This window comes from Calonectris borealis, chromosome 1 (genome assembly GCF_964195595.1).
Source record: "Calonectris borealis chromosome 1, bCalBor7.hap1.2, whole genome shotgun sequence".
Taxonomy (NCBI): Eukaryota; Metazoa; Chordata; class Aves; order Procellariiformes; family Procellariidae; genus Calonectris; species Calonectris borealis.
The window spans coordinates 12,345,493-12,373,079 of record NC_134312.1 but is presented as its reverse complement, the minus strand read 5'-3'; the positions used below and the strand labels follow the sequence as shown (position 1 = coordinate 12,373,079).

General features: G+C 40.1%; 1 protein-coding gene across 1 annotated transcript; it reads right to left on the bottom strand.

The window, feature by feature from the left end:
- Positions 1-996: 996 nt before the first annotated feature.
- On the bottom strand, positions 997-27,309 carry GNAT3 (G protein subunit alpha transducin 3). Its single transcript, XM_075148467.1, has 8 exons — positions 27,192-27,309; positions 20,567-20,609; positions 14,971-15,112; positions 11,434-11,591; positions 7,308-7,436; positions 3,012-3,141; positions 2,652-2,805; positions 997-1,296 (listed from the first exon to the last, which is right to left on the bottom strand). The coding sequence occupies exons 1-8, from the start codon at positions 27,307-27,309 to the stop codon at positions 1,106-1,108; spliced, it is 1,065 nt and encodes a 354-aa protein (XP_075004568.1). The 3' UTR covers positions 997-1,105.
- Between the last annotated feature and the right edge of the window lie 278 nt (positions 27,310-27,587).

The following is a 27,587-nucleotide window of genomic DNA, read 5'->3' as shown; positions in this document are numbered from 1 at the left end:
TTCAAAAGTGAGTGTTGTTTCAAGAGCAAACTTCAAAATTCAGCTGAATATATTTAGAACTCCCATTCTGTTTAATGTAGTTAAATATTTTCTGTAGTTATAACCACAGTAAATCAGGAGGAGTTAAAGGGGAGCAGTTCTTCATTAGCAAGTTCTTTGCAAAGAGAATGGATCTCTGCGCCAAAGACCCAAGGATATGTTTTTGCCACGAGGACTGGTGGGTTTACATCTGCTCTGCTCTGGTGGAAATGACTGTTTGCAGTCACAGGGCTCTGGAGAAGCTGTCCAGCAGCAGGACTGTTAATTATTATTTAAAAAAAAAGTCTCATCTTTAATTGTTAAAAAAAAATTGTTTCAACTTGCCTTTATGGCCTATGCAGGAACTGACAGTTACTATAATATTTTTTTTTCTCTCTTAGAGATTCAGAAAACTTACCTCCATCTTACTGTGTTTTATTTTTTCCAAACTGGATAGCAGCATTTGTGAATTTTATACATGTGCAGTTTTTATGTATGTGTCTCTCAACTCTTCTAACGAAACAGTATAATTCTGATTTTCACTGCTCTTTGTCATACACCAGTTAAGTTTGGGGGATTTGCCTTTGCTGAATTAACGGTATGTCATTTTTAATTGTGTATGTAACATGAAAACAAGAGTACTAAGTGGAAATTATCTGTTGATACTGTTTAATGCAATGGTTTTCTTAAGGTTTCAAATATAAATAAAAATCAGTTATCTGTTACACACTATCTTTTTTCTCCCATCACTAGAAAACACAGGATACTGAGGTCTCCCCAGTTTCCTGAGAAGTGCTGATTACCTTCAAATCATATTGATTAAAATAGGAATTCCCCTTTGATTCCAGTAGGATTTATCAGCGGCTGGCATCTCTGTGGAGCAGGAACATTTTCCTCCATCTTCTTCTGACATACAGAAAGTCAGTGTTGGTCTGCAGTGCTCAGGCTACATCCAAGGCTTCAACTCACAGCTAACGAAAGCCTAATTGATATTGTTTCTTTCCTAGAGTTATTTCAGTCAGCACACAGGATGAAGAGAGGAAAGTGGACTGAGATGAAGTCAGGCTATGAGCAAGGGAAGGAGTGGCTAGAAAAGCCCACAGTCTTTCAGATTTTCTTTGATTATTATGTCTGTGACTGCATCAAATACAAACTTGACATTCTGGGTGTCTGTGGCACATGTCAAGTGAGAATATATCTCTTTATCTGCTTTTCTTATGTTCAAGTCTAGGAATTGTTTCTTGATGTAATTTCCAGCATCTTCAAATGTATTTAATCCTAGTGGAGAGAACAGTAAAAGAAAGAAGACACATTTCAACTGGTACTTCCTCACAGCTGCTAAGAAACAAGAATACTTTTTTTTTGGGTTTTTTTTTTTCTTTCTTCCTTTTTTTCTAAAGGGAATTAACTTCATGTATTAGGTATGAAAATTTTGTGTTTAAACTGCCCACCTAAATTTAAATTCCAATGCCTAACCAGAAGTTCTCATTTCTGAAGTGAAATGCTCAGTCAATGTGAAACAGTTAAGGACCTTAGAGAGCAGAAAGTGAGAGAAACAGAAGAAAAAAGGAAGGAGCATGAATTCAAAGGGAATAGCAGACAAAATTGGCGGGAAGTTCAAAAATGAGGAGACAAAGAAATGAAGAAGGAAAAAGGGAAAAATTCAGATGCTTATACATTCAGTCATCATTTCTCCACGCAGCTTTTCTGCCTGGCGGTAGTGCCTCTCTAGGACAGCAGCAGGCGTGGGCGCTGGTACCGCGGCCGCGCCGTGGGGCTGGGGCGGGACGAGGCTCCCGGAGGCCGGCGGCTGCTGAGAGCCCCTGCTGGCTCCCGGCCGGTCTGAAGCCCCAGGCAGCGTGAAGCGGCGTAGCTCCACTGAGCCTAGCACAGAATGTTTGATTATCCCAGTGAAGCGCTGAGCCGTTTTGGGTTGCTGTGTTGATGTGTCCTGAGAAAGGGAGTGAAGGAGCTGGTTTTCAGGAAGTGCACAGAACCCGTCTTATAATAATAATATTGCTTCAAGTATGCTGCATTCTGGACGCTCCCTATCCCAAATACATTAGGTTAATACTAAAATACAGGCAGATTTTGGTTTTTCTCTGGCACTTTCTGACATAGCCTCATATATTCTCTTGCATCAGCTGCGAACAGCTGCTGGTTTTTATTTCCAGTAGGTGCTGTGACATACAAGAAGAGGCAGACTCCCTTTATGGCAGACCCTTTATGGAATGGGTTTTCAAAATAAGGACAAAGAACTTGGATTCAGTTATGGTGTGTGTGAGTGATAAGCCACTGACTTGAACTGAAATGTTGGCTGGGTTCATCACACCACACTTCAGCCAACTGAAACTTCTAGTTCTCTCAGCTTCCTCTACCGCCAATGGAGAGAAATAAGCATCGCCAGAGAGAGGTGACCCCTCCTTAGGATAACCATCATGAGTAGGTGAGATGAATTGGATTCTGGCCATGTCTGTCCCATACCATTCTTTTGAGAGAAAGGCTAGATGCTAGATAAGATGCTTAGTATTTAAATGTTTATGTATAGGTGACCTGAGTCAAAGTTTCCGTCTTTAATGCATGGCCCACACTAATCTTCTGAATGTATTTTCTTCTGAAAACCCCAAACTTACCATTATACTCAGGAAAGCAGATATTCAGATGAACTTTTGTTATCTTCTCTTGAAAGAGGTCTTTTTTGTTTAGAAACAGCACAATGGAAGTGGCTGCGAAGCACTTGTGGTTGCAGATGCTGTTGAACAGCTGAAGGCTTTCATGCATTCTGTTCTGTTGAGTTGCAAAAGGTAAACATGAGAGACTGACAAATCTCATCCCCATATGTCATTTTTACTGTAATGTTCTTTACTGGCAAGAACCAGTACAGCGTAATAGACTTTAAATTGTTATCAGGGAACAGGAATAGTTCTGATATGCGATCAGAGAGTACATTAAAACTTAGCAGCAAAAAGGGTTTTTTGTCTCTTCTGACTCACCACTTCTTTATCTTCCACCAGAACCATGTCATAGGCACTGAGTGCAGCACAGAATATGATGCAAGTAACTCCCTCAAAGCAATGAATCCACTTTTTTCTCTCTGATCGCTGTCCACCCACATCAAACATCCTTTGCAGAAAAAATAACATACGTACAATGTAAAGCACTAACTAATAAAGACGTAGTCATGCTGTTAATCTGCAGAGTGCAGCTGGAGATGAATGACAATCAAATATCCAGCTTTTCCAAATATTGGTCTGTTTCTATCCCAACAGGTCAAGGAGTACTATGTATTACTTACAGCTTTGTAGTGGGCATAAAATGAAACATAAAGGCTTAAATACCTGCATGTAGGAAATGCATTCAGTACTTTCAGGTGGCACTCCGTGTTGCGGAAGCGGGGCTTTGCAGAAGAGCTCAGTGCAGGACTAAGCCCTCCAGGCGAGGATTTATTCAGGACAGAGTTCATACGTGAAACATTGACAAAAGACCCTCAAATCGACAGCTATTTGTTACTTCATAGTTTTGCTTGTAGTGAACTGACACATTGATGAATAAGGCCTATGACTGGAAGCTGGTCACGGGTTGACCCGCTGGTTATGTTTAATTGGCTGGTGCAGATCTATAGTCATCTATTCATCGCCCTGGCGCGATCGCTCAGCTAGCTGTACAGCCTGCAGCATGCGCCTGGGGGGGACTCTGCCCTGTCAATCTCATTAGTTGCTGTCTAAGCAGCAATTCATGGGGAGCAGGAATCCCTTCATCTGTAGAGAGGAAAATGTAGGGCTGTCCTCCTCTGCATTGATTTCCTTCGTTCTTTGCCAGAAATTACTACCTTTGGGTAGAGTCATCTGAACTTTTAATGGACTCTTTATATGGGTGCAACACCAACGGAGCTGGGACCTAGGTAGGGCCCTAGTTAGGGCCCAGCTGAGATGGAGCTGTCGTCAAAGCTACTGTTGTTCTGCTTAGCACTTGCTTTCAAAATTCCCATTTATATTTGCAGTTCTTCAGTGATAAGGGATAGGGCTTTCTTTTCACTATTTTTCTGACATAAAAGCTGCCAAACTAGAACATTTTTCAAGTGCATTAGAAAGGAGAAAAAACATGTGAAAAATCAAATTTATCCTACCCTTACTTTTTCTGTTTCCTTGTGTGCATGATGAATTTTCCCTGTGCTGCCTGTTGTGGAACTTAAAACTGTAAAACCTAATCCCCTGTTGCATTATCCCTTCCTTAAAGAAAATGCATTAGATCTTACTCTCTGGATGTGTATCCTGCAGCATCTGAAAATTAAACACAACTCAGTTTTTATAGCAATGAAAATATTGGGATTCAGTATGAAAAAATCATGTCAGTAATAAACAGAGCAAGAATAATTTGTTACTGAACCACCGTTTTTTGTAGTATATTGATCCTCTGTTTTCTTCACCATCAGCAATGCAGCTGATGGAAACAAAGGTTATTGTTTACATTTTTCATCCTGCTTGGAAGAAATGAAGCCCTTCCCAATGCCTGTGATGAACTGTTTCTGCAGCTGAGGAGTAATTAGAGAATTTTTTTTTTCTAGTACGTTTCATCTCTTTGTCTGATTATTGGGTGTCTGTAAATGTGAATTATTAGGAAATCAGGAAGCTGTTGTGGAGCATGATTTTGATAACAGTAATGGCATTCTTCCAAGCGTATCTTCACTGAGTTCAGTCTGCCTACTGAAGAGCGAGGTCGGTGTGAATAAAGCATCTTGACTTTTGGCTGTGATTAGTGCCCAAAAGTCACCTGCCATTACATGTCTTCCTTGATTTGTGGTAACTCTGAAATCAGGGTTATGGGGGGGGGAAAAGCTTCAAAATTTAGTCTGCAGTAAAGTTTTGCAAGCGTACATAATCATATGAATCTGTATTCACTTCCTGCAAGCTTTTAATATATGGCCCTGTGAATATTCATGAGAAGTCAGTTAAAATAGGACAAGATCAAGGCCAGAGGCAATGCTTATGGGCAGTTTTTGTTGTACTAACCTTAGTTTGCTCAGCTCTTCTCATGTCAGCCCAGAACTTAATATACACACATGTACAACTGAAGTGCCTCTGTGAGTGGTAGAAAATGTATTTCTGAGATGGTATTTTTCTTTTACCGAGACAGTCAAAGTTAGTCTTGAAAGCTCTATATTTTCCCAGCACTGCTCTTGGAAAACTTAGCTACTTAGCTACAGATACGGGACTAGCTGTCCCATTTGTCCTAATGGTGCATATAGCGAGACCTGAAGACTAAAATCAAGCTTGCCTGATTCCAGTCAAACTCTTCCCAGCACATCAATGGAAATGACAGCAGGAGAGGACCTATGAAGATAAGACCTTCTTTTAAAAATATTTAAGTATGTTCTGAGCTCTGGAAATCAAAGTCAACATTAGTGAAATAAATTGAAGAGCACAAGAAAGCTAACACACTAAACCAGCAAAGTAACCACTAAGAAGATAGCAAATAAGAAGAGATGCTGTCTGTGCAACTGTAATTCAGGTCCCTGGAGCAGTACTGGGATTTAGACTTTTACTGCATAGATAGAAAATGTGTTCTGCCTCATTCAGTTCAGAAGAGGGTCGAGTGTTTAGTGAATGAGGCATCTGTTCATGTTTTCTTTTTATCCATGTATGGCTTGTGACCCCAAGCCTCATTTGAGTACATCAACCAAAACTCACTCTGAATGTGGAAGTGTTCCTCTTTTTATAGATGTTTCTATGGTACTTACCAAACGAAGTGCAGAGTCATCAAGATCCCCCAGCTGTTTTGCATTGCTCTGGCAATGCAAAGTAGCAGTAACTGGCTGGTTAAGATGGATTTATAGCTGCTCTGCATCCCTGTATCAGCTCAAAACCCTCAGACTATTTTGTAGTGATTTTACCTCATATTGCTCAAGTGCCTAAAACCACCAATTAATTTACTCACTTAACACTACAGTGATGCATAGCAGAGAGGCTAAGCACAGTGGCTTTTTGTGTTTGTGGTGGCATTAGGAGCCTTCCCCTTGTTTACAGACACTCCGGTAATTTAATTCTCAGTTGTGCTGCATTTTAGTTGGACCTAGACACTAATTCTGATATTCTAATATCAGGACTGGTAGCTTTCATGTCAAAGAGGGTTTGTACTCTGATGATCCTGCTTTTATTTCTTACATAAACTATGACTGTAACTAAACGTGCTCAGATTTCCAATGTACAAAGCTGTCTGGTAATATGTTAATCAGAGAAAAAGAAGATGATGTCTATGACATTACACCGTTGGGTAACTGCTGAATTTTCATGAGTGATCAGTGTATTAATAGGTGATAATAATTTATTTATAGGGAACCTATTTCAGAATTTTATTTTGTATAGGTAATCTCTGTTGTGTCAAAGCATCTGTGTGGTAGCATAGATGGTTTGGGGGATGTTTAATTGCCAAATGAGGAGAAAAAAAGAAGCCCAATGAAAAATGTAGAAGTTATAATCTTAGTGCTTTATACATCTGTCTGTCTCTACAGACAGTTCCTTGTCTAGAGAACACTCCTCAATATGCACCCCAGCCTTTAAATTAAGAATTAAATGGAATTCAGTCCATAGAGAAAAGCATTATAGAACACTGAAACTATCATAATTCATTCAAATACATTTTCATGTGGAATTAGATGTTTTTAATTGGTTCACCAAGCATAACAAAATCTTGAATATCTGAAAGTGTCAATTATTTTCAGTCAAATTTCTCAGAGACATTATTTTCAAGAATTTTTTCTGAACATTTTGCTTTTCATCTTAAATGAGCATGAAGGCATGCATGCTAATACTGAAATTTCCCATGGGACATAAATTGTTATTTTTTTGCCAACGGTAATGCATTCCAGTGTTAAGAGCAGTTATTTCCGTTCTCTAAAGAAGAGAGTGAAAGGTTGAGAGTGCATGCAAATTAGCAGTCATCAAATGTTTTGCATGCTGTTAAGGACATTTAGGTAGGCAAATTTCATAAATGTCACAAACAATTATTCAAATGGCAGGATACAAATAATGCTTTTTAGACACTTACATATGTAAAAATGTCGTTTTAGAACCTGATATTCTGAGATCTCTTAATAATGGTCCATTATATGCTTAAAGTTGGAGTACTGGTACTAAAATATCTTGCTTTTTTGGCTATTTCAAAATATTAAATAAGAATGGATTCAAGGATATCACAATGGGATTACCAAAATTATAAGAGGTCAATACCTTTGAAAGAAAAAAATTAAGAAAGATAAAACCACAAAAAACTCTCAAATATGGCTTTCGTACCTGAAGTTCAAATCCTTGAAAGAAAACTGAGTCTCTATAATCCCAGTTGTTTTCACTCGGGAGTGCAAAACATCTTGCTCACTAGGCACATAGTCCGGCATTGCTAACCTATCCAAATCGTTGAGGTAACTAAGGAGAGTAGAAAGAAATGGTGATTGGTGAATTCAAAAGGTGAAATGAACATTACATAATCACTTCATATTGAGCCACTTGTAAATATTTTAGGTAAAGTACACATTTAAATACAATACTGCTGGTTTTTATATAACCTAGATCCACAATCCAGAGCCTGCCTTTTTTTTCTCTTTTTTTTTTCTTGTATATAGAAGTGTAATTTAATTGTATATAATAAACATCATTCTGAGAATTTCAGTTTAGGAAAATCCTTATTTTCCTCAGGGAGGCTAAAAAAACACCTTGCCAGGAAAGGGGCTTTCAGCAAGTGGGGATTGCCACCAGAGGGGAAGAACCGCCAGCGTCTTTCAGAAGCAGATTGACTAGAAGTTATCGCAGCCTATCAGACCTCTTGTAACAGCGTCTTCCTTCCTAAGTGAAAGGGAGGGTGTAATATTTTGGAGAAATTCACATTTAGGAATGTTTTCCCGGCAGACCTATCAGTTTACAAGAGGAAGGTACATGATAATTTAAAAAAAATGTATTTTGTAATCAAACCCAGAAGCTTCAATGAGGCTGAGGAGCCCCTAGGTTGGTATTCTCACAATGCCCTGGAAAAGAGTGGATTATCTGGTTTTATCTCTGGCATACTGAGATAAAATCTGCATGAAACAAGAAGCCAAACCAGATCTTGGAAGCCTGTTCGTGTCCTACCCAACCCAGGGGCACGCAGTTTTCTCGAAATGGCTGGACAGAGCCTATGAATCCTACTGGCTGGTCTAGCAATCTGTGTGAAGAGGTTATGAACTGACAAAAGGAAAAGAAGAGGTGATGTCTGGGTAGCTTCCTACCTTTTAACTACTAATATTCAAATAAAGAACAAAGCCAAAAGCAAGAAACCACATACAATAGTTGAAGCATTTTCAAGCTTTCGGTGTCCCAGTTGGCACCTTTCCATTTGTAGCCTCTTGTCTCTGACAAATAAAACACAGTCTCTCTAATGTTTATTAGACTTCATGCCTTTTTTTTTTCTTCTCTAACACGAAGTCTGCCCAGCATGAAGTTCTGCTGTTCAGTTTTACCAAAACAAACCTCAGCTCATCATCCTTGTCTGCAATATTTAATACATTTGGAAGTAAAAAAATAAAATAAAATAAAATAAAATAAAATAAAATAAAATAAAATAAAATAATAATTTTTTTAAAAACTAGAATCTTCCATATGGAGATTTGTAAGTAATGCTTGGAAATGGGATTTTCTTATTTTAAGTTGAATAGACTCAATCCACTCAGCAAGGAGTACTGTAGTTGATCTGAGTAATTAAATGTTTGCCCATTATTTGAGTCCAGGAAACAATCTGTTTTAAAAAAAATGCATTATAGCTCTGGTTCTCTGAGTAGGGCCTGAGGCAAACTCATCTCAGCTCACCTTTGTGGAAGGCAGAAACAAAGGACATTTTGCAATTTATAAAGCATGTAAGCACTAAAATAAACACTTGTACATAAAGTTCATTATAAAGATCTGATAGTTCGTAGTCACAAATACCTAAATTCAATTCAACACAGCCAATTGTAATTGCATAAAAAATTAGACCAAGTTAATCATCTAGTTAATGGAGCAAGAGAGGCATCTTCAGATTCTTCCTAGAGCTGTAGGCAGCTCCGAGGGGACACTCTGCAGCCGGCTCTGCACTGGCAAAAGAGGGAGCGCAGGCTGGTGGGTTAGGCTAAATGCCGGATCTTTCCTTGGCTTGAATTAGGGGACACGAATCCTACCCTGAGAGGCAAATGACTGCATGAGCGAAAAGCACCATGTGCTACTGGTAGCTATGCAATGACATTTAAGGTCACGATTTATAATGCTGATTTTGCCCCTTCCTTACCCATCACTCCATCTTAAAACAGGATTAATTCCAGGTGAGTCTAAGGAAGAAATTACAGCCAAATTTGACATACAGGGGATTTTCTATTATTCAGAAGATCTCTTTTTTTTTTTTTCCAGTTAAAACACACAGAGGAAAGGCAGTGATCAAACTTCATTAGCATGAATGAATAATGAAAAGACTCAGAGAAGATAACCTCAGAAAGTCAGAATTTACACAGTATAAATCAATACTCTGTGTAGGAGCTGTTTCACAGGAGCTGAGAAACAGGGTTTTGGTTTTAAAAGAAATTGAAATGTAGCATTAGATGGTTGATTGAGTCTAGCTGGTTTTGAACCGATCATTAGAAGTCCAGCAGCAAGGGCAAAAACTAAGTTGATTTTAATGGTTCAGAGCCAAAGGCCAGATTTTCAGAAGCATCAGGTACCAAAAGATGAAGACAGAGGAGTAGCAGGATTTTCGGAAGTGTTCAAGCAGATGAAAAACATATCACTGTTGGTTTTAATGTAACTCTAGCAGTAAATAATGATTATTGGCTCCTTTACAGTGTGTACTAGGTCCCTTAAATAGTGAAACCTATTGCAGGTTAAAACATGACACAGCCCAAAACACTGAGCGGGAATTACTCTAGACTACCCTATCTTCTTTTTAGGCAACCACATCGCATCTGCAGAGTGTGCACACTAGAATGTTAGCGGGTAAACAGGTACTGTATTCTTTTTCTGCATTAGGTTTTGTTTTTGTGGTTGGGGTTTGTGGTTTTTTTTTTTTTTTAATTTCAAGAAATGTTTTTCCTTTTAATTATGATGGCTGTTACGGGCTTTTAGTGCTGGGAACTGCAGTGTGGCCTGTCAGAAAGGATATATTAGGAAACAAAAGATTGCTCTGTACTATTCCTATAGAAATACAAGGCTGCCATAAAATACTGCCAAATCAGGCACAAATCAACACAGGCAATACTCTCTTTGTTTAGGTATCTTGCAGAAAGGTCTTCATTCTTGTTTTGAAGATATAAAGAGATGAAGAATTTTTAAGGTTTTCATGGTATATCCCTTCTACTATCTACAATTAGTGAGCTATGACTGCCTTCGGTTCGCCTGGCTCCTGGCCCAGCCCCGGTCATGCCTCTCCCAGAAGGGACACCTGCCACCTTGGGAGGTTTCACCCCGGTCATGCCTCTCCCAGAAGGGACACCCGCCACCTTGGGAGGTTTCACCCCGGTCATGCCTCTCCCAGAAGGGACACCCGGCACCTTGAGAGGTTTCACCCCGCAGGTGCCCTCAGCCTGTCGGAGGAGCTGCAGGAGCAGAGAAACCTCCACCTCGGAAGGTGGACCTCAGCTGGAACAACCCTCTGCCCCAGGTCTAGAGTCAGACTTAGGCACTCTAGAAACTCGACCCAGGTGGCACCTCCCTTCTCGGTCTTGTATGGGCTGAGGGAGAGAACAGCGGAGCAGGACCACTGCAGCCTGCCAGAGCAGCGGTAGAAGCAACCAAACCAGGGACTCCTGATAAGTCCAAGCTTACTGACTACATCTAAGCTAGGAGAGGTACCCCAGCGGAATGCTGACCCTTCGTGGAGCGGGAGCTGAGCAGCCCTAGTCCCCGGCGTATCTGCCTGCCGGCTCCCCGGCCGCAGAAGGGGATCGGGGGCCGTCAGGCTGGAGAGCGGCCGCAGCACCGCTGGCCAGGAGCAGCTGGGTGCTGAGAGGGTGACGGCGCGGGGAGCACCCCTCCGCGCAGCCACAGCGCGTCAGAGGAAAGCTTGTGTGGTTTCCTCCAGACTTGTGCTTAGCAGCTTGAGATGTATGCATTCAGGGTACAACGCTAGATAAAACCTAAGCTGTTTCAATTCACCTTTTCCCTCGTTTTGTCAATCTTAGGATTACCTAGAGAGAGAACAGACTTCTTGTTTTGCAGTTGAAACAAGTTGTTTTCACTTGTTTCCTTCAGTTAAACATTTCTAATATATTATAAACATTAGCAAAAAACCTCATTCTTTTTCACGTTAATGAGCAATAATTTTCGTAGGCTATTCTGCACGTGAGGAAGAGTTCTTGTCGCAAGCCTGGCCCCGCTGCCGGGCCCGGTCCTGGCCGGCGGTTCAGCACCGGCGGCTGGCGGCACCTACTAGGCTGCCGAGTCACTGAGCTGGTACTGCGCTGCCCGGGCCACGCAGGCCTGCGTCCCGCCGTCGCTCCACACTTGTTTGATGAGTTCGACCAGTTCAGAAGACATGTCGCCGTCCTCCAGAGTTGTTGCCATGGCGCACAGCTTCCTTTCATCTTCCTAAAGAGAAATTCCAGTAAATGCTGTGCAAGTGCGCTGTGCCCCTCCAGCGCCTTGCAGACGTGCTTGGTTTAAAGTGAGTTGCAGGGGCAAAATTTCTCATTTTCACTGATTTTTCCAGGTAGCTGTACTCGCCTGTGCATGTAAGCATACTTTCACAAGCTCACTTCCCTTTAGTTAGTGCCAAGGTTAGACCTAAATTGTGATGCACAGAGTTTTCCTCTTTCTATTGTTTTGTTTTGTTCATACGAGGGCTCCGTTTCATCTTACCGTAGGTGTTCACAAAAGGTCCAACTTGGAAGGAAGGTTTTTATTGTAAGAGGGAGTAGGGGGGTATCACAAACTAAATTAAAAAGGATATTTAAAGCTTAAAAATATTATAACTACATCAAAGCAGACATATATATAGCTAAATATATTTTTAATGTATTTGGAAGAAAAAATTCCTAGCTTTAGGCTGCAGTGAGAAATGTGGCAAAGTGAATATAACTAGTGAATGCGTTTCCCATATGTTTTTTTATTTGGGGAAGAAGAAACCTGTAACTGAATAAAATCCCAAATTTTAAAAATGTATTATTCTGTAATTTCTTCCTTTTGCAGTCAATACAAAAAGACTTCAAGTAATCTGTTACATTAAAAATATTTCTTTTCAGTGGTTAACAGCTTAGGAATGTACTGTAAATAAAGAGCAGGATTAAAATAGGGTCATTTGATACACTTCGCAGTGGTGAATAATTATAGAATATAATTCCTTCCTAGCCGTATAAGTAGAAAACTGAAGTGACTTGCAGTCAATAGTTGCAAAAGTATAAATGGATTCTGACAGACACTGTTTTGGCAGGGAGTATGTTTGTTTTCTAAAATACTGGAGAAATTGAGTTAGCATGGAGAAAAGAAAAAAAAGGGCGAAATAACCACTAGAGAATTGCCTTCATTTGAAAGAGGAAGGAGGACAGCCGTACAATTGCCCTTCTACATGAAACAGCGCCGGCTCCATTGACACCCATTGACACCCCGTCCTCTCGCTCCGTGCCGGGTTGGCAGCACGGAGCCGAGCCTTCTCGCCCGTGCCCTCGTCTGCCTCCAGGGCTGCTCTCCAGAGCGCAGGCTTGTTCAGCTGCGAGATAAGAGTTGGAATGTTCTCTCCTTCAAGATATCACCTATCATTTAATGATTACAGCTATCCTCCTACAAGGTTGGATTTGTTGGTTGGATAGCCTGCAGTGAGGAGCCTTGAGCTCAGAGCCTCCAGGTGTACGGTGAATGTTCATTGATCATTATGCAAAAGGTGGCAACTGTGGATTTTGATGCTTAGGTAAAACAGGAAGATAGCGGCAGATTGAGTTTATCGTAACCCTGATTTATATAATGTTTTCTTTCTCTCTGGCATTTACACAGACTTCAGATGATTTTCATATTAAAAGTAGATTGCAGTGGCGCTTTAGGAAGAAAAAAACACCTCTCTCCCCAGAACAGATGTTGTTCAAAATTACGTGCTGAGGCACTTTCAGGACCACTAAGAGGTATTTGCAGACAGTCCTGGAACATGGATAAACCCATTGCTGTCTGGCCCAAGATAAGCCCAGTCTTTGGGCTAGATGACATTAAGCAGCTAAATCTGGACCAGCCCACAGCAAGAACAAAGCTGAAATCAAAGCTTATATCAAAACAACTCAAGCTTATAAATGTCTTATGATTTTACAGAAAATGTAAGCAAGCTAAGTTTATTTTTGGAAGAAAGGGCAATGTTTAGTGGCGATTCAAATAAATGTGACCAGTGTTTCTATTTTCTTTAAAACTCACATCCAGGTTGCTCTTATGCAGTTCTGGGGGAAAAGAAGGCAGGCACTGCAAATATTTTATACAGATGTATTCAACTGTATTCCTAGAGGCTTGTTCTGCCAATGACAGTAAAAGTGGGCTTGCTGTGCTATAAATGATAAACTTACAAAAGCTGTATTTTTTGCATTTAGTTATATATAATGCTAAGAAATGAATTGGGCTATTTAACAAAAATTTTCAATTCCCAGTTCCCCAGGCTGTGAAATCCCTTGAAAATAGTGTCTGTGAAACTAGCATAGATGATAGATGATGAGTGAACACGTGTAAACCTCTCAGAGAGTTTGACAGGGCTGAGAAAGGAGGCTGAAGAACCGGGGCACAGGCAATTACAATTATCTCAATTACAGATGGCAAACAGAGTCTGGACCACGTAGTGGATATCAGTGGATATCCACGTAGTGGATATCAGAGTGGATATCAGGACCTGTGGCTGGGTGCTGCAAGGTTCAGCTGTCTCAGGCCTTGTGGGCTGGTAGATGGGTCCTTGTGCCGAGCATGGGTCTATCACAGCTGAGGAGACGGGCCAAGTTGCAGCACATTCACATGGGCCTGTTTTCTGTGTGCTGCTTTTGGGCACCGTTATGTTTGTTTGAATGACTTGCATTCATGGATCCTTAAAAGAATATAGGAAGAAAACCTTTCATTTCTATTTTGTCAAATGACAGTATGAGCTTTAGCAACCTCTGAAGCATTTGTTCATCATTTTTTAGGTCAAAGGACCACGTGTCATTGTAATGAAATGTAAACTTCTGGGACACAAAAAGCTCTTTCAGATAAGCAGATGTAATTCCCTCTAAGATAACCCTCTAAGGAATAGGCAGAATTTGCCAGAACTGGAACCAGCTGATTTTCTGACAGGCCTTTGAGAAATTCCCAGCAAGGTCTGAATTACAGGCAATAAACTAAATCATTGCACTGAGAAGAAAAGTATGTGTTTTTCCTTTACTTCTGCCCCTGAAAATTCATCATGATTGCCAGAAGATAGCAGGTTTTCTTACTGTGGCTTTTCCTCTCTGCGCTTGTGCATAGGGTTGCTAACCCCGTCAGGAAGGTCAGACTCCGCTGCTCCGCAGTGCCAATGCCCAGCGCTGCGTCCGTACGACGGGGAGGTCTCTGCTCCAGCAGCAATGCCAAGCTGAAATATTCCCAGCATGTCTAGATGACCCTTCCTTACATGGCTGAGCCCCAAGGTTTGTTCATAAAAGGAAAATATTTATTACATTTCCCAATAGCAATAAATAAGTGACTAAGCAGCTAAGAAAAGGTTCTTTTTTTTTTGCTTTCTTATGTCTTTGCAAGTTAAACATTTCTTTTGTAACAAGCAAAATGGCAGTCTATGCAAAGGTTATACCTCAGGCATCAGTCTTGAGAAAATAAAAATAAGTAAGGACATCTTGTCACATATAACTCAAGCAGCACTTAGTTTCCACTGTCATAAAGCAAATACTGAACCCTCTTTGTTCTACTAGTCTCTACTATTAGACTACAAAAAATTGTATTCTAATGCCTATTTGAAGAGAAAGGGCGTCATACTCACAATTCTAGCTGGGTTTTCATAACTGATTCCTAACTTAGTCATGGCTTTCATGATAGACAGGATAGACTGCACTGCGTTACTGTAAATGATAGGTCTGAATTCCATGCGTTCCTGGTAGGTGAAACCATCTTTATGGATGATCCTGGTGCAAAAATAGAAAACAAAAGGTTTATGGGATGCATTAAAAAAAAACAGAAAGTATTGAAAAGTTGAATCAGATGCTTCTGTGGTCTGTGTGAGAAAGAACTGAGTCCATCTGGCCCTTAAAAAAGCATTTATCAATGCTTGATCTGCCTATTCTGCTGGAACAGGTAAACAGCAGTTTCTGCAACTATGTGAGGTTAAATTTATGAGGCTTTGACTTCCCAGCCTGAGTGAATAGGTATTGGTTTTTTGCCTTGTGGGTCAATATAAGATAATGTATGAATCCAGAACAAGACCCAGGCCCATTCCTGTGGATACAGGGCAAGATGCATAGCTGTACTTAGATCCCAAATCTTCATTACTGGAATCTACAATGTTAGTCATGGGCTGTCACATTGCTTGTTTAATCATTCTCGTTTTTACCCAGAATCTTACCTAGAGTAGAAAAATTATTGCAAAAAATCATAGAATCATAGAATCATTAAGGTTGGAAAAGACCTCTAATATCATGGAGTCCAACTGTCAACCCAACACCGCCATGCCCACTACACCATGTCCCTAAGCGCCTCATCTACACGTCTTTTAAATACTTCCAGGGATGGTGACTCAACCACTTCCCTGGGCAGCCTGTTCCAAGGCCTGACCACTCTTTCAGTAAAGAAATTTCTCCTAATGTCCAATCTAAACCTCCCTTGGCGCAACTTGAGGCCATTTCCTCTCGTCCTATCGCTTGTTACTTGGGAGAAGAGACCAACACCCACCTCGCTACAACCTCCTTTCAGGTAGTTGTAGAGCGCAATGAGGTCTCCCCTCAGCCTCCTCTTCTCCAAGCTAAACAACCCCAGTTCCCTCAGCCACTCCTCATAAGACTTGTTCTCCAGACCCTTCACCAGCTTTGTTGCCCTTCTCTGGACACGCTCCAGCACCTCCATGTCCTTCTTGTAGTGAGGGGCCCAAAACTGAACACAGGATTCGAGGTGTGGCCTCACCAGTGCCGAGTACAGGGGCACGATCACCTCCCTGCTCCTGCTGGCCACACTATTTCTGATACAGGCCAGGATGCCGTTGGCCTTCTTGGCCACCTGAGCACACTGCCGGCTCATGTTCAGCCGGCTGTCAACCAGCATCCCCAGGTCCTTTTCCTCTGGGCAGCTTTCCAAACACTCTTCCCCAAGCCTGTAGCGTTGCATGGGGTTGTTTTGTATTTCTAGCGTTGCCTGGGGTTGTTTGTATTTCTACACTGTGAGGTATTTCCTCAAGAAAACAAACAAACAAAATCTTTAATATTTCTTTGTATATCAGTTACAATTTCTAGTTATTGAAAGATGTTACTGTTATTATCTAGAGGCTTTGGGGACATACATATTACTCTGGAGGATTTGGCCTGTATTCCAGAGGACAAAGAACCTTAGCAGTAAATTCAATTAATCTAATTCTGACAGAAGAATTATAATTTCATAATCCTCCTTGATTGGAGAATGGCATGTGGTTAAAGTTCTCCAAGATCAGTGTGCAGATTATATCATGACTCAGAGACATCTTTTTCCATGAGTTGTGAAGAAGGATGAAAACTTCACCCGTGTTGGTGTAGCGTACTCTCAATGAACAGACACCAAACTGCTTTGGCTGCTGCTGGAACCAAGGCTCTATTCTTCCGCCTCTCAGTTTTTCAGAAATGAAGGCCAGCTTATTTAAATAAATAATTTCTGGGGTTGGTCTGTTTTTTTTTCCCCTGTCTCTTGCCAGAAATACAATCTGGACAGACCTATACAAAAAGAAAGGGGTGATGTGAAAGGATCTGACAGGTTAGCCCAGAGTAAGTATAGGTGTGTGTCTTGGGGAGAAGTTAGCCCTGTCAGAAAATAATTCACTCACACACATGTGCACAAAACCCAGATCACAATTGAATGTGTCTTGATATCTCTGACTTACAGCTGTCAGAAAATTCAAAAGTTACATTCTTGTGTCTGGAGGAATAGCATCTGTAGGAAAAAAGGGTTCTTTAGATGTTTCCCCATGTGCATGAAGTGCCCAGAGCTCCCCACCTGTGTAGGTGGCCTCCTTTAATGGGTCAGATCACCTTTAACAGGAAATAATTTCAGCTGCCATCAATGTTGAACCTTGCACCGGTACTTAAGCATATTCTTCTCCCTCTTACCCTTACGACTGTGAAAGCAGCAGCTTTTCTATACATAATGGAATGAAATACACAGAAACTCAAACCCCATGGAGTACATGAACTTGGTTTAACTGCTTTGTGTGTTTCACAGCGGTGCCTGTAAGAGGATTTCTGGAGAAGATGGATGTTTTGCCTGTGGCTACAAAAATCTGGGATGAGAGAGAAGGAAAGGCCCTAACGCAGTCCGCAAATGGCTATTTTATACGTTGTTTTCATGCTTTCCCTTTGAAAAACAAAGGGAGGAAGAAAATATAAGATTTTGAAATAAAACCAAATTCTGTAATTACAGAAAGAAAACTTGTTTTTGCTCGAGGCTTTTCATAGTTTTTGCTGTTTGTTTTTTTTTTTTTCCTAAGTAATATATTTATGTCCTCTGGCAGAAGGTATGTTAGTCAGTCTGTTAAATAAGTAGTAAATTTTGCTGCTTTTATTAAAGATCTGTCATTCTTGAGGAAGGATTGTAAAACAGGCTGACATCTTGTATGGCCAGAAGGAGCATTTTAGCAAATGGAAAATTTTGTTCCCTGATCCTCCTTGAAAAAATAAACAGCCTTTAAAAAATAAGTGCAGGGCGCTGAAGGGATGAGGTGTTAGGCTACCAGTCATAATATCTAAATTATGTTTCTATTGGAGGAAAAAAATTAGTCTCTTGTTTTTTTTTTTCACGCGAGGAGGGCTTCTCACCAGATAGGTGGAGTCGACTCAATCTCAACAGGCATGATGAGTTACCAAATATGTTGTTTCTTCCTTTTCGTTTGCAGAATTATTTGTAGTAGGTTTGTACTGCTAACTTAGGGCGTAGCACAGAAATACTCAACTTGGTTTTAAAAAAGTTAGATCGCACATTGGAAATGATCTAGTCAGAAGCACAGGGCTCCAGAGAAGCTTTTTTTTTTTCCCCTTTTTAGTTATCCCTCATAACCACCCTAGCCTTTTTAGGGCCTTGCGGCATATCTATATTTTGAGCATCAGAAAATACTGTGCAAAGCTTAGTGGAAGGATTTAACTTTGATTGAAATATTCAGTCTGGAAAGAATGAGGTTTATGAATTAGAAAATTATATTAATAGGAGTAAAATTACTCTGATTTTGGTGGAAAACTATTTTCTGCAAAGTTATTTCTTTTGTAAGCAGCTATCAGTCTTCACTAGAAAATTTTGTGCTTCACTGAAAAAATTAATGACTGAAATTGTTTTTTTTACTGAAAAATTTCCCTTTTTTTAAAAAAAAGTCCTTGGTTGTGACAGAAAGATGACATTTTATATGAAAAACGATAATTTTCATGAACAGTTTTCCTGTAAAGTAATTCATATTTGTGATCAGGTTGACAGCACATAAATGCACAGGGCTTTAAAGATAACTCTCAGCTTTGCAGTTTTTTGCCCCCTCCTCGATGCTGTTAAGCATTATCAGCCTTCTTAAAGTGCTCAATTCAGAGGAATATCTTTAATCTGCTTCTACTTGGGGAAGCTTTCAGCACAAAACATTTCAATGGTTTGCTGAATAGGGAGGGTTTCCTCATTGGAACTCAAAACAGAAATAAAATTATCCACCATTTAACTGGAATAAAAAAGTTAAAAAAGTATTTGATGGATGGCTCTGAATCTTAATACAAAAGCTGTTTAAATAGTAGAAAATTGCTTTTACAGCATAACATTTTACACTTCACTCTTTAAAATGCGTTGGTGAAGATGTGAAATAGTTAGGAGAACTTAAATTCGGAACAGTATTAATGATTTCATAAAACAGTCTGTTTGATTTTTACATAGGAAGAGATTGGTGCTTACAAAGTGGGGTCATGTCTAAACAGTTGCAATTCCTTTGTAATATTTTTCTGTATTTAGACAGGTCTAGGAAGCAGACCTGGACACTGTCTATGAGAATCAGCTAGATACAACAGCAATATTTTAGCAAGTTACACAGTGGTGGAGGATTTTTGCTGCCTGTGTAAGTACGATCTTTCAAACTGAGGTGGATTATCTATTTAAACCACATACATGATTAGTATTTTGGCTACCCTTAAAAGAATAACATGAACGAATTTAGTTTTAGCCTGTTTTACTATATGTGAAAATATTGTGTTAGTAAATTGTAAAGGGACACACACACACACACACAGATTTGACCTTCCTCTGAAGCCAGGGGAAATAAAGCTACTGACTTCAATCTGTGTGGCACCGCGTGCGCTTTGGACAAACATCTACAAGTATTCTTGTAGATTTATGGTGCAGTCACACGATCTTCCTAACCAGACACTCAGTCCAAATTTGAACACGGATTTCTGCATTTGAGCTTGTTTTTTCCAATTGACTACTGTATGAAAACTTTTTGGGGTGATACTTTCCTTGCTAAAAGCAGTTCTCATGACTGTCCCTACCCATGCTAGATGATGGGTAGCAGCTCCTCACTGTGTAGGCTGGCGGCTAAAGATGTTCTCACCTGGCCTGTGGGAGACCTGAGAACAATCTTTCTGACCTCTGGCAGGAGCTGGAATAAGTCTCTGGAGAGCAAGAATGAGCTACATAGCACAGCTTGGGAAAGAAAACCAACAAAACTTTGCACTATTATACAGTGTGAATACTTCAATATTTTCTCTTGTAATACAGTGAAATCAAATGAAATTATTAGGGACGAAATTAAAATTGAGCAAAGGGAGATGATTCACATCATATGTAATTAAACTGTGGGATGACTTGCCGTAGAATATTGTGGATGATATTAGTTTACATTGGTTCAAAAAAGATTCAGGAGAAACATAGGCATGAATTGAGGGCTATTAAACACAGTGATACCGTCTCTGGTTCAGGATAGTGCCTGAGTCACAGATCATGAGATACCATCAGGGTATTCAGCGCGAGTATTATGGTGTGTTTGCTTGTCTGGTTTGATGATCTTCTGGAAATATCCTTCGTTAGCTACTTCGGTAGGAGACAGGATACTAGGCTAGCTGGATCTACCATGGCTGGTTGTCTTCTACGTTCATGTTCTCGCTACAGTACTGTAACTCCTACCAAAGCTGATGAAGAAGCTTCCCTGGTCTTCACTGAGGAGTTGGACCAGTGCATGATTTGATCAGACAGATTTGATTACCAATCCAGCTGTGTGTCTTAGTCACTTTGTATTTTTCTTTATGTGGTTGAAAGAGAACTTGATTTGAATGATGTTTCTTTGCATTTTATTCAAATAAGCATAAATACTGTAATAAGACATTAGCTAGATAGCTTATGCTACAAATACCAGATTCAACAACTGATATGAATATTCATATACTTACTTCATTTGCTTTACAATAGTGCTCTTTCCCGACTCTCCAGCACCTGCAGAAGGGGAATGTTGAGAAGATGGGATTGATACATGAATAAGTAGCAAGTATTAAAAATAACTTTCTGCAATACAGAATTTTGTATCTATGAAGAGACATACAGATGTTTTAGATCCCCATTGTACTAACTATAACCCCCTCTAGTGTCCATTCAGACTTAAAAAGAATGAAATCTTGGTAAAGTATTGATTCTGAAAAGGAAAGGGACATTTGAAAAGAAAGGAACATTCAGTCAATTAACAGAACAATATAGACTCTTTAATTATCAAGAAAATAAAGTATGGGTCATGTTTTGATTTCATCCCCGGCAGATGGGCAGAAAGACATGAACAAACTACAGCTTCTGACGGTGTCCCGTTCATTACATGATTTGTAGCTGCTCATTTAATGTGCGTCATGACCTTTAGCAAGCCAAACCAGTGCGTTCCACGCTCTTTTGCCAGCCTTTTTGAGCAACTGGAAAAAGAGAGCGTGGAGACTTGCAGGTGGTCTAGCTCACGATGCAGAGGCAGCACATGAGCAAATGTCTTGACACCGGTGTTTTGGCAGTTCCTCTGTGGCCTTCTGCTATGAAGGAGCGTGGCTGGGAGCGGGAAGCCTGCAGAGCAATGCAACCGATCCAGCTTGGGGACGATTCTGCAGGAAATCCCCATAGCTGGCGGGGTGGTACAGGCATTTGCTTGCACAGCCAGTTGCAGAACTAGGTTTGGACAGATATGATTAATTTGCCCTTCTTATCTCATGCAAAGTGAGTAATCACAATGCAAACCTTCTCCATTGGAAATCAGTGCCAGTGACTATCATCTGAACTTCAGTGAGAGTGGTGAGGCTTGGCAAGAACTGCCAAACAAGAGCCAGATTTTGAAAGCACCTGAAGAGAGGATTTAATTTTGGCTGTGAATCCATGGACCAGGACTCATCACTGCTTTTCTCTTTGCAGATTATCATTTACCTCACTGGATGATGTCAAATACTTTTGACAATAGAGGAAATCTGGGGCATAGCTGTTTTAACTGAGGGCTTCTCAGTGAATGGAACAAACTGATTACAGACTTTCCAAACAGATTTTGTAAAGCTAATAACATTTAAATGACAGGGATTACTTTACTCAAATGAATCACAACAGACAGCAAACCATACGCAAAGCATTTTCTAATGCCCATGAGGTGAACGGCAGAAAGTGCATGAGAAAAATGAGCCTATGCAAAATGGGCTGATGCTGCCATCTGCCACAGTTTGGAAAAAATGCAAATTTGCCATAGATCATCTACTATCCCTTCACTGCCCTTCTGAAGAACTTGGTAAAGCCCCGTCGGCAAGGTGGCGTTTGCTACACTTTTTGTGGGAAAGAGAGCAGGCTGTGCTGAGAATTCATACATTCACCTCATGGAAAGATGCCAGGAAACATAATATAGAAAAGAACCTCTCTTCCAGATCTGAAAGGCAAAGTTAAAAGAGAGTGGAAGGCATAATTTATATCTTTTGGGTACATTTTTCTACCTCTGCTCAACTTTCATTTATGATCCAGGAATGCCTTCATCTAAACAGATGACTCTCAGACTTCGGCTTCACTCCGGAGTACTGTGTCACTCACAGAAGCATTTGCACCCCAGCAAATGGGTCAGAAACAATTTACTTTGCACCTGCTTCCTTTCTTCCTTCTTCCTCCTGTGCAGCCTGCTCCTCGGGGCAGGCCCCGGGGTGGGAGGGCAGGGGCAGGGCTGCCTTTCCACCCTTCCACCCCAGAAGCAGCAGGAAGAGAGCATCCTGAGAGCCCCTGCCTGGCTGCACGGGGATCTGAAGGCAGCTTCCCTTTAGGAGGCAGTGAAAAGGTCAATTGTAATTGAGCCCAGATTTTCTGAATAGAAGACGAGAACTTAGGCCAAACTTAGTCCTGTCCTGAAGCTTGGAAAGTTTAATAGGTTTTTGAGAAACTTGCTGCCATTGTGAAGATTTATAGCTCAGCCTGATAGGGACCAGGGATAATGTGCCATAGCCTGTATTTTGCATTTCACATCTTTAAGATCTCGCTTTCTCAAATTTACCTCTGATTTCTCTACCTCTATTTGCATGCCTAGTTTTCTTGAGATAGATAAAGGCACAGAAAACAAAGGCACAGAAGTCTCGGTCAATGCTTGAGACTCTGGCCCCGCTGGGAGCTGAAAGATGTCCTCCCTGCCAGTAAGGCCGATGGAAGTTTATTCCCATACTTCTTCCCAGAGATCACTTTCACCATGCCCTGGGGCATCCTGCATCCACCTCCGGCGTGGTGCTGTACACTCTGGCAGGCTGGAACCTGCCTCTCTTCTTGTTTTGGATATTCCAAACTGCACCCCCCACGTCCCAAGCTCCTTATGTTTCTGGGCACGCTGGGGCTGCAGAGGAGACTCAAGAAGAAGTGCCGAGTTGCGAAGGAGCCATCCCCCCGCAGCCTGACGTGAGCTGCCCCGCGGCTCTGGGACTGCCTGACCTCTTCCCTGCAGGCCACCAAGGCATAGAGACAGAGCAGAAATAGAGAAAAAAATGGAGGCGGCTTGAAAGCCAGTGAGAATGTCTCAAATTCAAAGGGGAACAGAGCCCAGGACCTCAGCTGTAACTTGACATTACTGGTTTTCTAAGCAGAATTTGTTTGAATGGTTGTGGAAACTGGGGAGAGTACAAGCCCCGTTCAAGGTTAGCATCTGCTGAGCTGTTGAAGAACGTTCTTTTTGTATATTAAGCTGCTTTTGTGTCTCAAAGCAAGAGCTATTATCTCTTTACAGCTATTATTTATCTGGAAGTAAAGGTTTGGTTTAGGAAAGTTTTCAGAAGTAAAGGTAAGAAAATTTAAAAATCTACTGCCTGAATATTTTGTTTGAAACCTGTCACAAAAGCCACTGACAATGACATAAAACAGCAAAAAGCAGGAAAATAAAAACTTCAAATTAAAATCAGAAAAGGTTTCACACCTCTGCCTGAGCCTTGTCTGTGCCACTCAGAGCTCTGGAAACTGTGAACTAGCATGGAAATTCTCTCTTTCTGGTCCTTTTACCAAACTGAACAAACTTTTTCCATGGGAGAAAGAAACTAGAGAAAAGATCTAAGATCTAACCCTCTTGAGGGAATGAGGTCCTTAAATGCTGCCCCACCCCCAAAAAAAGAGAATCAGTGTATTCCAGTCAATAGGGTTATTGGGCCATCGTTGTGCTCCAAGTCTTTCCTTCCAGTGCAGGTTAACTTAAACCTGACTTCAGTACTACAGTAACTGATTCATTTTAACGGGTTTTAAATGTCTATGCTATAAACCTCTACATTCAGACTACTTATCAGAGACCTCTTCTAGTCAGTAGAGAAAAATATTTGCTGTCAAAACTAAAACAAACAAACAGCTTCAATTTTTGTCACCCTGAAGCAGATGTTTAAATTAAATTGGGTGAGTCGTGCCCTAAAAGTGAGTATTTCTCAGTAAAGTGAGCTGAGGATGACCAGCTCAAATAAGAGAGTTTTGTCCTGCCACTGAAAACTGTAGACAATGAGGCCATGGAGTAATACTTTGAAAAGAAATAAGTTCAAAGTCTAATGATTATTTAAGCTGAAGCTGCTTTAGCCGTGTTTCAAATGTGCGCTGTAGTTTGCACACAAATAAATTGCAAGCTGGCCTCCTACAAAGTATATAAACTGCATGTGATGTGGTAGGCAAGATATGGCCCTGATACAAAGGAAATAAAACTTTCACCTTGGAGTTTGTTCCAGACTCATAAAACAATCTGACTTTTTTGAAGTATAAATATGTAGAGGCTAGGTTTGTGGACAGGGTGGGGGGGTGGGATGGCCTCAACAACATAGCACAGAGGACTTAACCGTCCTGGCTCCTGGACAACTTGTGAAGAATGGCAGAAAGTGGCATAATTTTCCACCTCCCCCAATTTATATGTGCAGTTTTTTGTGTGCATGTCATATAAACTGTAAATTATCACCTCAACACAGATGTGTTTGCCCAGATCATGGAACTTAACATAAACAAATGTGGTGTCTTTGGTTTCTGGATATAATTTCATTTTTTTATAGGGTCCTATTGGAGGATGCAGAGAGATCAGACTAGATAATAAATAATCCTCTCAGGAAATGGTCAGAATACATTTTTTTTTTTACATTTTAAGGGTAAAAGCATAGTGATCACACTGAAAAACTTATGATACACATATCCTTTTTTTTTCTGAGTATTTTCTACCAATCTGCCAACTGCAAAAGAAACAATGGTGACATCTGGTCTGTAATACAGAGGCAACATATGGTCTGAATGAACAGAAACCTAGGACTAGGGTAGGACTAGGCTGGTTGGCTTGAATGGCGCTGCCCTTGATTTATGAAGTGTAAAATTTGAATCATTTCTGAGATCACCTCAGAGGTATGGAAAGATAGCAGGCCCTGATCTGAACATAGTAGATTTAATCCTCTCCTATCTGGCCATGTCACTGGTTGACGATGGAAGGGGCTATATGGTGCCCCTTAATCACGCTGCTTCAGCAGCTGTGATTCCAAGTGTTCAAGAGACACTTTCACTCTAGCTGTGCAATAGGCTCAAAACAGACTCAGGTTTTATTCACCTCTTGCTTTTTTAAGAACAAGAAAATTCAAGCTATTACGTCTATAATCTTTTCTTTTTTTTCCCCAACATGTTTTTTTACCAGGTTCTTGGTTCCTTGTGATTTGGCATAACTGCTCCCAGGAGAAAAAATCTTCCAAAACATTAACCACTGACAAATTTGAATCTTTATCATATGTGACATGAATAAGGGAAGATATTATAGAAATATACACTATAAAGATGACTTTTAGCAAAAGTATTTCAGATTCTGATGATTATCTTATGTCATGAAAAGAGTGCTTGTATAGTTGATGAAACTGAAATATGTTCAGATTTGAAATGAATGAACTAGAAGTCTTTTTCACATAGCTTGCAATTAATCTCAAAGTATTTTACTAAAGTTATCTTGAGATAATAATAGTGGCAGAAGAAGACTGATTATATACATTGGGAAACATTAAAAACTGAAGTTCTTAATGCTAAATACATATATGTGTTCTGGGAGGGGTAATTTAGTTTGTGTCCTAGTGTAAGACAGTCTCCAGTATTACTGCCAAGACATGAAGGCTTGAAGATCAAAATATATCATGAAACTGCTTATCTTATAAATTCCTCTTTATCTTATAAATTCCTCTTTATCCTATAAGTTGTTCCTAAAGGATTTCTTACACCTTCCTCATGTATCCGTGTTGGATAAGGTCAGAGACAGGATGCTGGAGTAGATGGACCCTGGCTCCAACTCGATATGCCAATTCCTTTTTGTAAGAGAATATAGAAAGTATGGAAACTTTATGAAAGTTTAAATGAAAATATTATTCTGTTTTTTGACCAACTCAAGCTTGTCTCAGTAGGGGCAATATTTTGTATTAATGTGGCACAGAAAATCTTCATATTCTCCACTGGACTGAAAAGCTTTGTAAACCACAGTCTGAATACTGATGGTACATAAAGTGTATCAAACTGCTACTTCCCTATTATTATCTGAGAAACCTGCATGGCTGTGTTTTTCTCTTATTTCTTTATTAATAATAATAGTTAGATTCTCAGCAGGTATAAATAGACTTTTTGCATAAGATAGATACAAAACAACAGAGTTAAGCCGATTTACTTTATTGAAGGGATCTAGCTAAGTCTGAATAAATGTCAGTTTAAAAGCATTTGTAAGCATTGTGGTTACAATGGAGAAAAAATAGAAACATTTCAATGATCAAAGGCTGTTTTTCTATTCATTTGGTGTAACCAACGTAAACTGTCATAGCAGGCATCATACTGTTAAAAGAAAAATATTAAGATAGTGGCAGTGTTATTGTGCTCTTGGATATTTCTTGTATTTCTACACAGTACTATGGTAAAAAAGAGAGAAGAATAAAGCCGTATCAAGAAAAAAAAATTTTTTCTTTTGCCATTACACCCACTGGCTGTTAATGAATTGATCATAGTGTGGATTAGAAGTAGTACTCTGTGAGACTATTCATCTGTATTAATCTAATTTATTACCTTCCATTCCACTCTCCACAATATCATTTTTATACATTGAAAAAAGCCTTTCTAAGTCACTTTCTGCTTCTGTAAAAAATGAAGTGCAACAGTTTGGAAAAGAAACAATATCAATACCTTGTGACACCTTTGGATTTTCTATGATGTAACCAGTTATCTCACTTAACCCTGCAAATGAATGCATATAGATCCATGAAAAAAAAAAGATAAGTCTGTGCTACATTCTGTGTAAGTAATCATCATAACATTTCTCAAATATTTTCAAAGTCAAGGATTTATAATATTTAAAATTGAATACATGCAGTGACATGGCCGTTTCCAGCCTGTTCCTTGTGACTTAATTGGTTGCTTCATGAGTGTTCACAACCAGAAAACATTTTGTGCATGTATTACAGGTTTGTCTTCTTCAAATAAAATAGTGAGAGGTGGGAAATTCACTGTACTGAAACGTAATTCCAGAGCAAAATAACCCATCAGTGGAAAAGCATTATGAACAATTTCTATTCTATTTACCCAACAGTAGTAGTTTGACTGTCCTGGCTTCCCTCTCTGCATCTGCCTGGAGTTTCTTTTCCAGTTCTCTGGATCTCCTGGCCGACTCCTTGCTCTCAGAACTGGCTCCGCTGCCCATCTTGAGCTGTTAAAAATCCTCTGTTTGTCCAGCTGATTTGCTTTTTATCAGACTAGTTGCTTTAATTCAGAAGAAGGACAACAGCCTGTGCTTCAAGAAAATTTTAAAATCCCATTCAATCTCTGTCTTCAGCCTTCAAATCAAACGGTCCCTTTTCATCTGTCACATGGTCTGGAGATGCTACAGTCAGGATTTAAATAGGGACATAAAAACGTACTGTTATGATGTCATAGAATTCAAATGATCCATTCAAGAGCAAAACCAAGGTCCGGATAGAT

What these genes read in the sequence shown, in the direction of transcription:
- GNAT3 (XM_075148467.1), bottom strand. Translation starts at nt 27,309, where the DNA reads ATGGGCAGCGGAGCCAGTTCTGAGAGCAAGGAGTCGGCCAGGAGATCC. An exon ending in TGGTGGAAGATAAAGAAGTG is followed by an intron (nt 2,806 to 3,011) that starts GTGAGTCAGAAG and finishes GCAACTCAACAG; the next exon opens with AACAGAATGCATGAAAGCCT. An exon ending in CTGCTTTCCTGAGTATAATG is followed by an intron (nt 1,297 to 2,651) that starts GTAAGTTTGGGG and finishes TCTCTCCACTAG; the next exon opens with GATTAAATACATTTGAAGAT.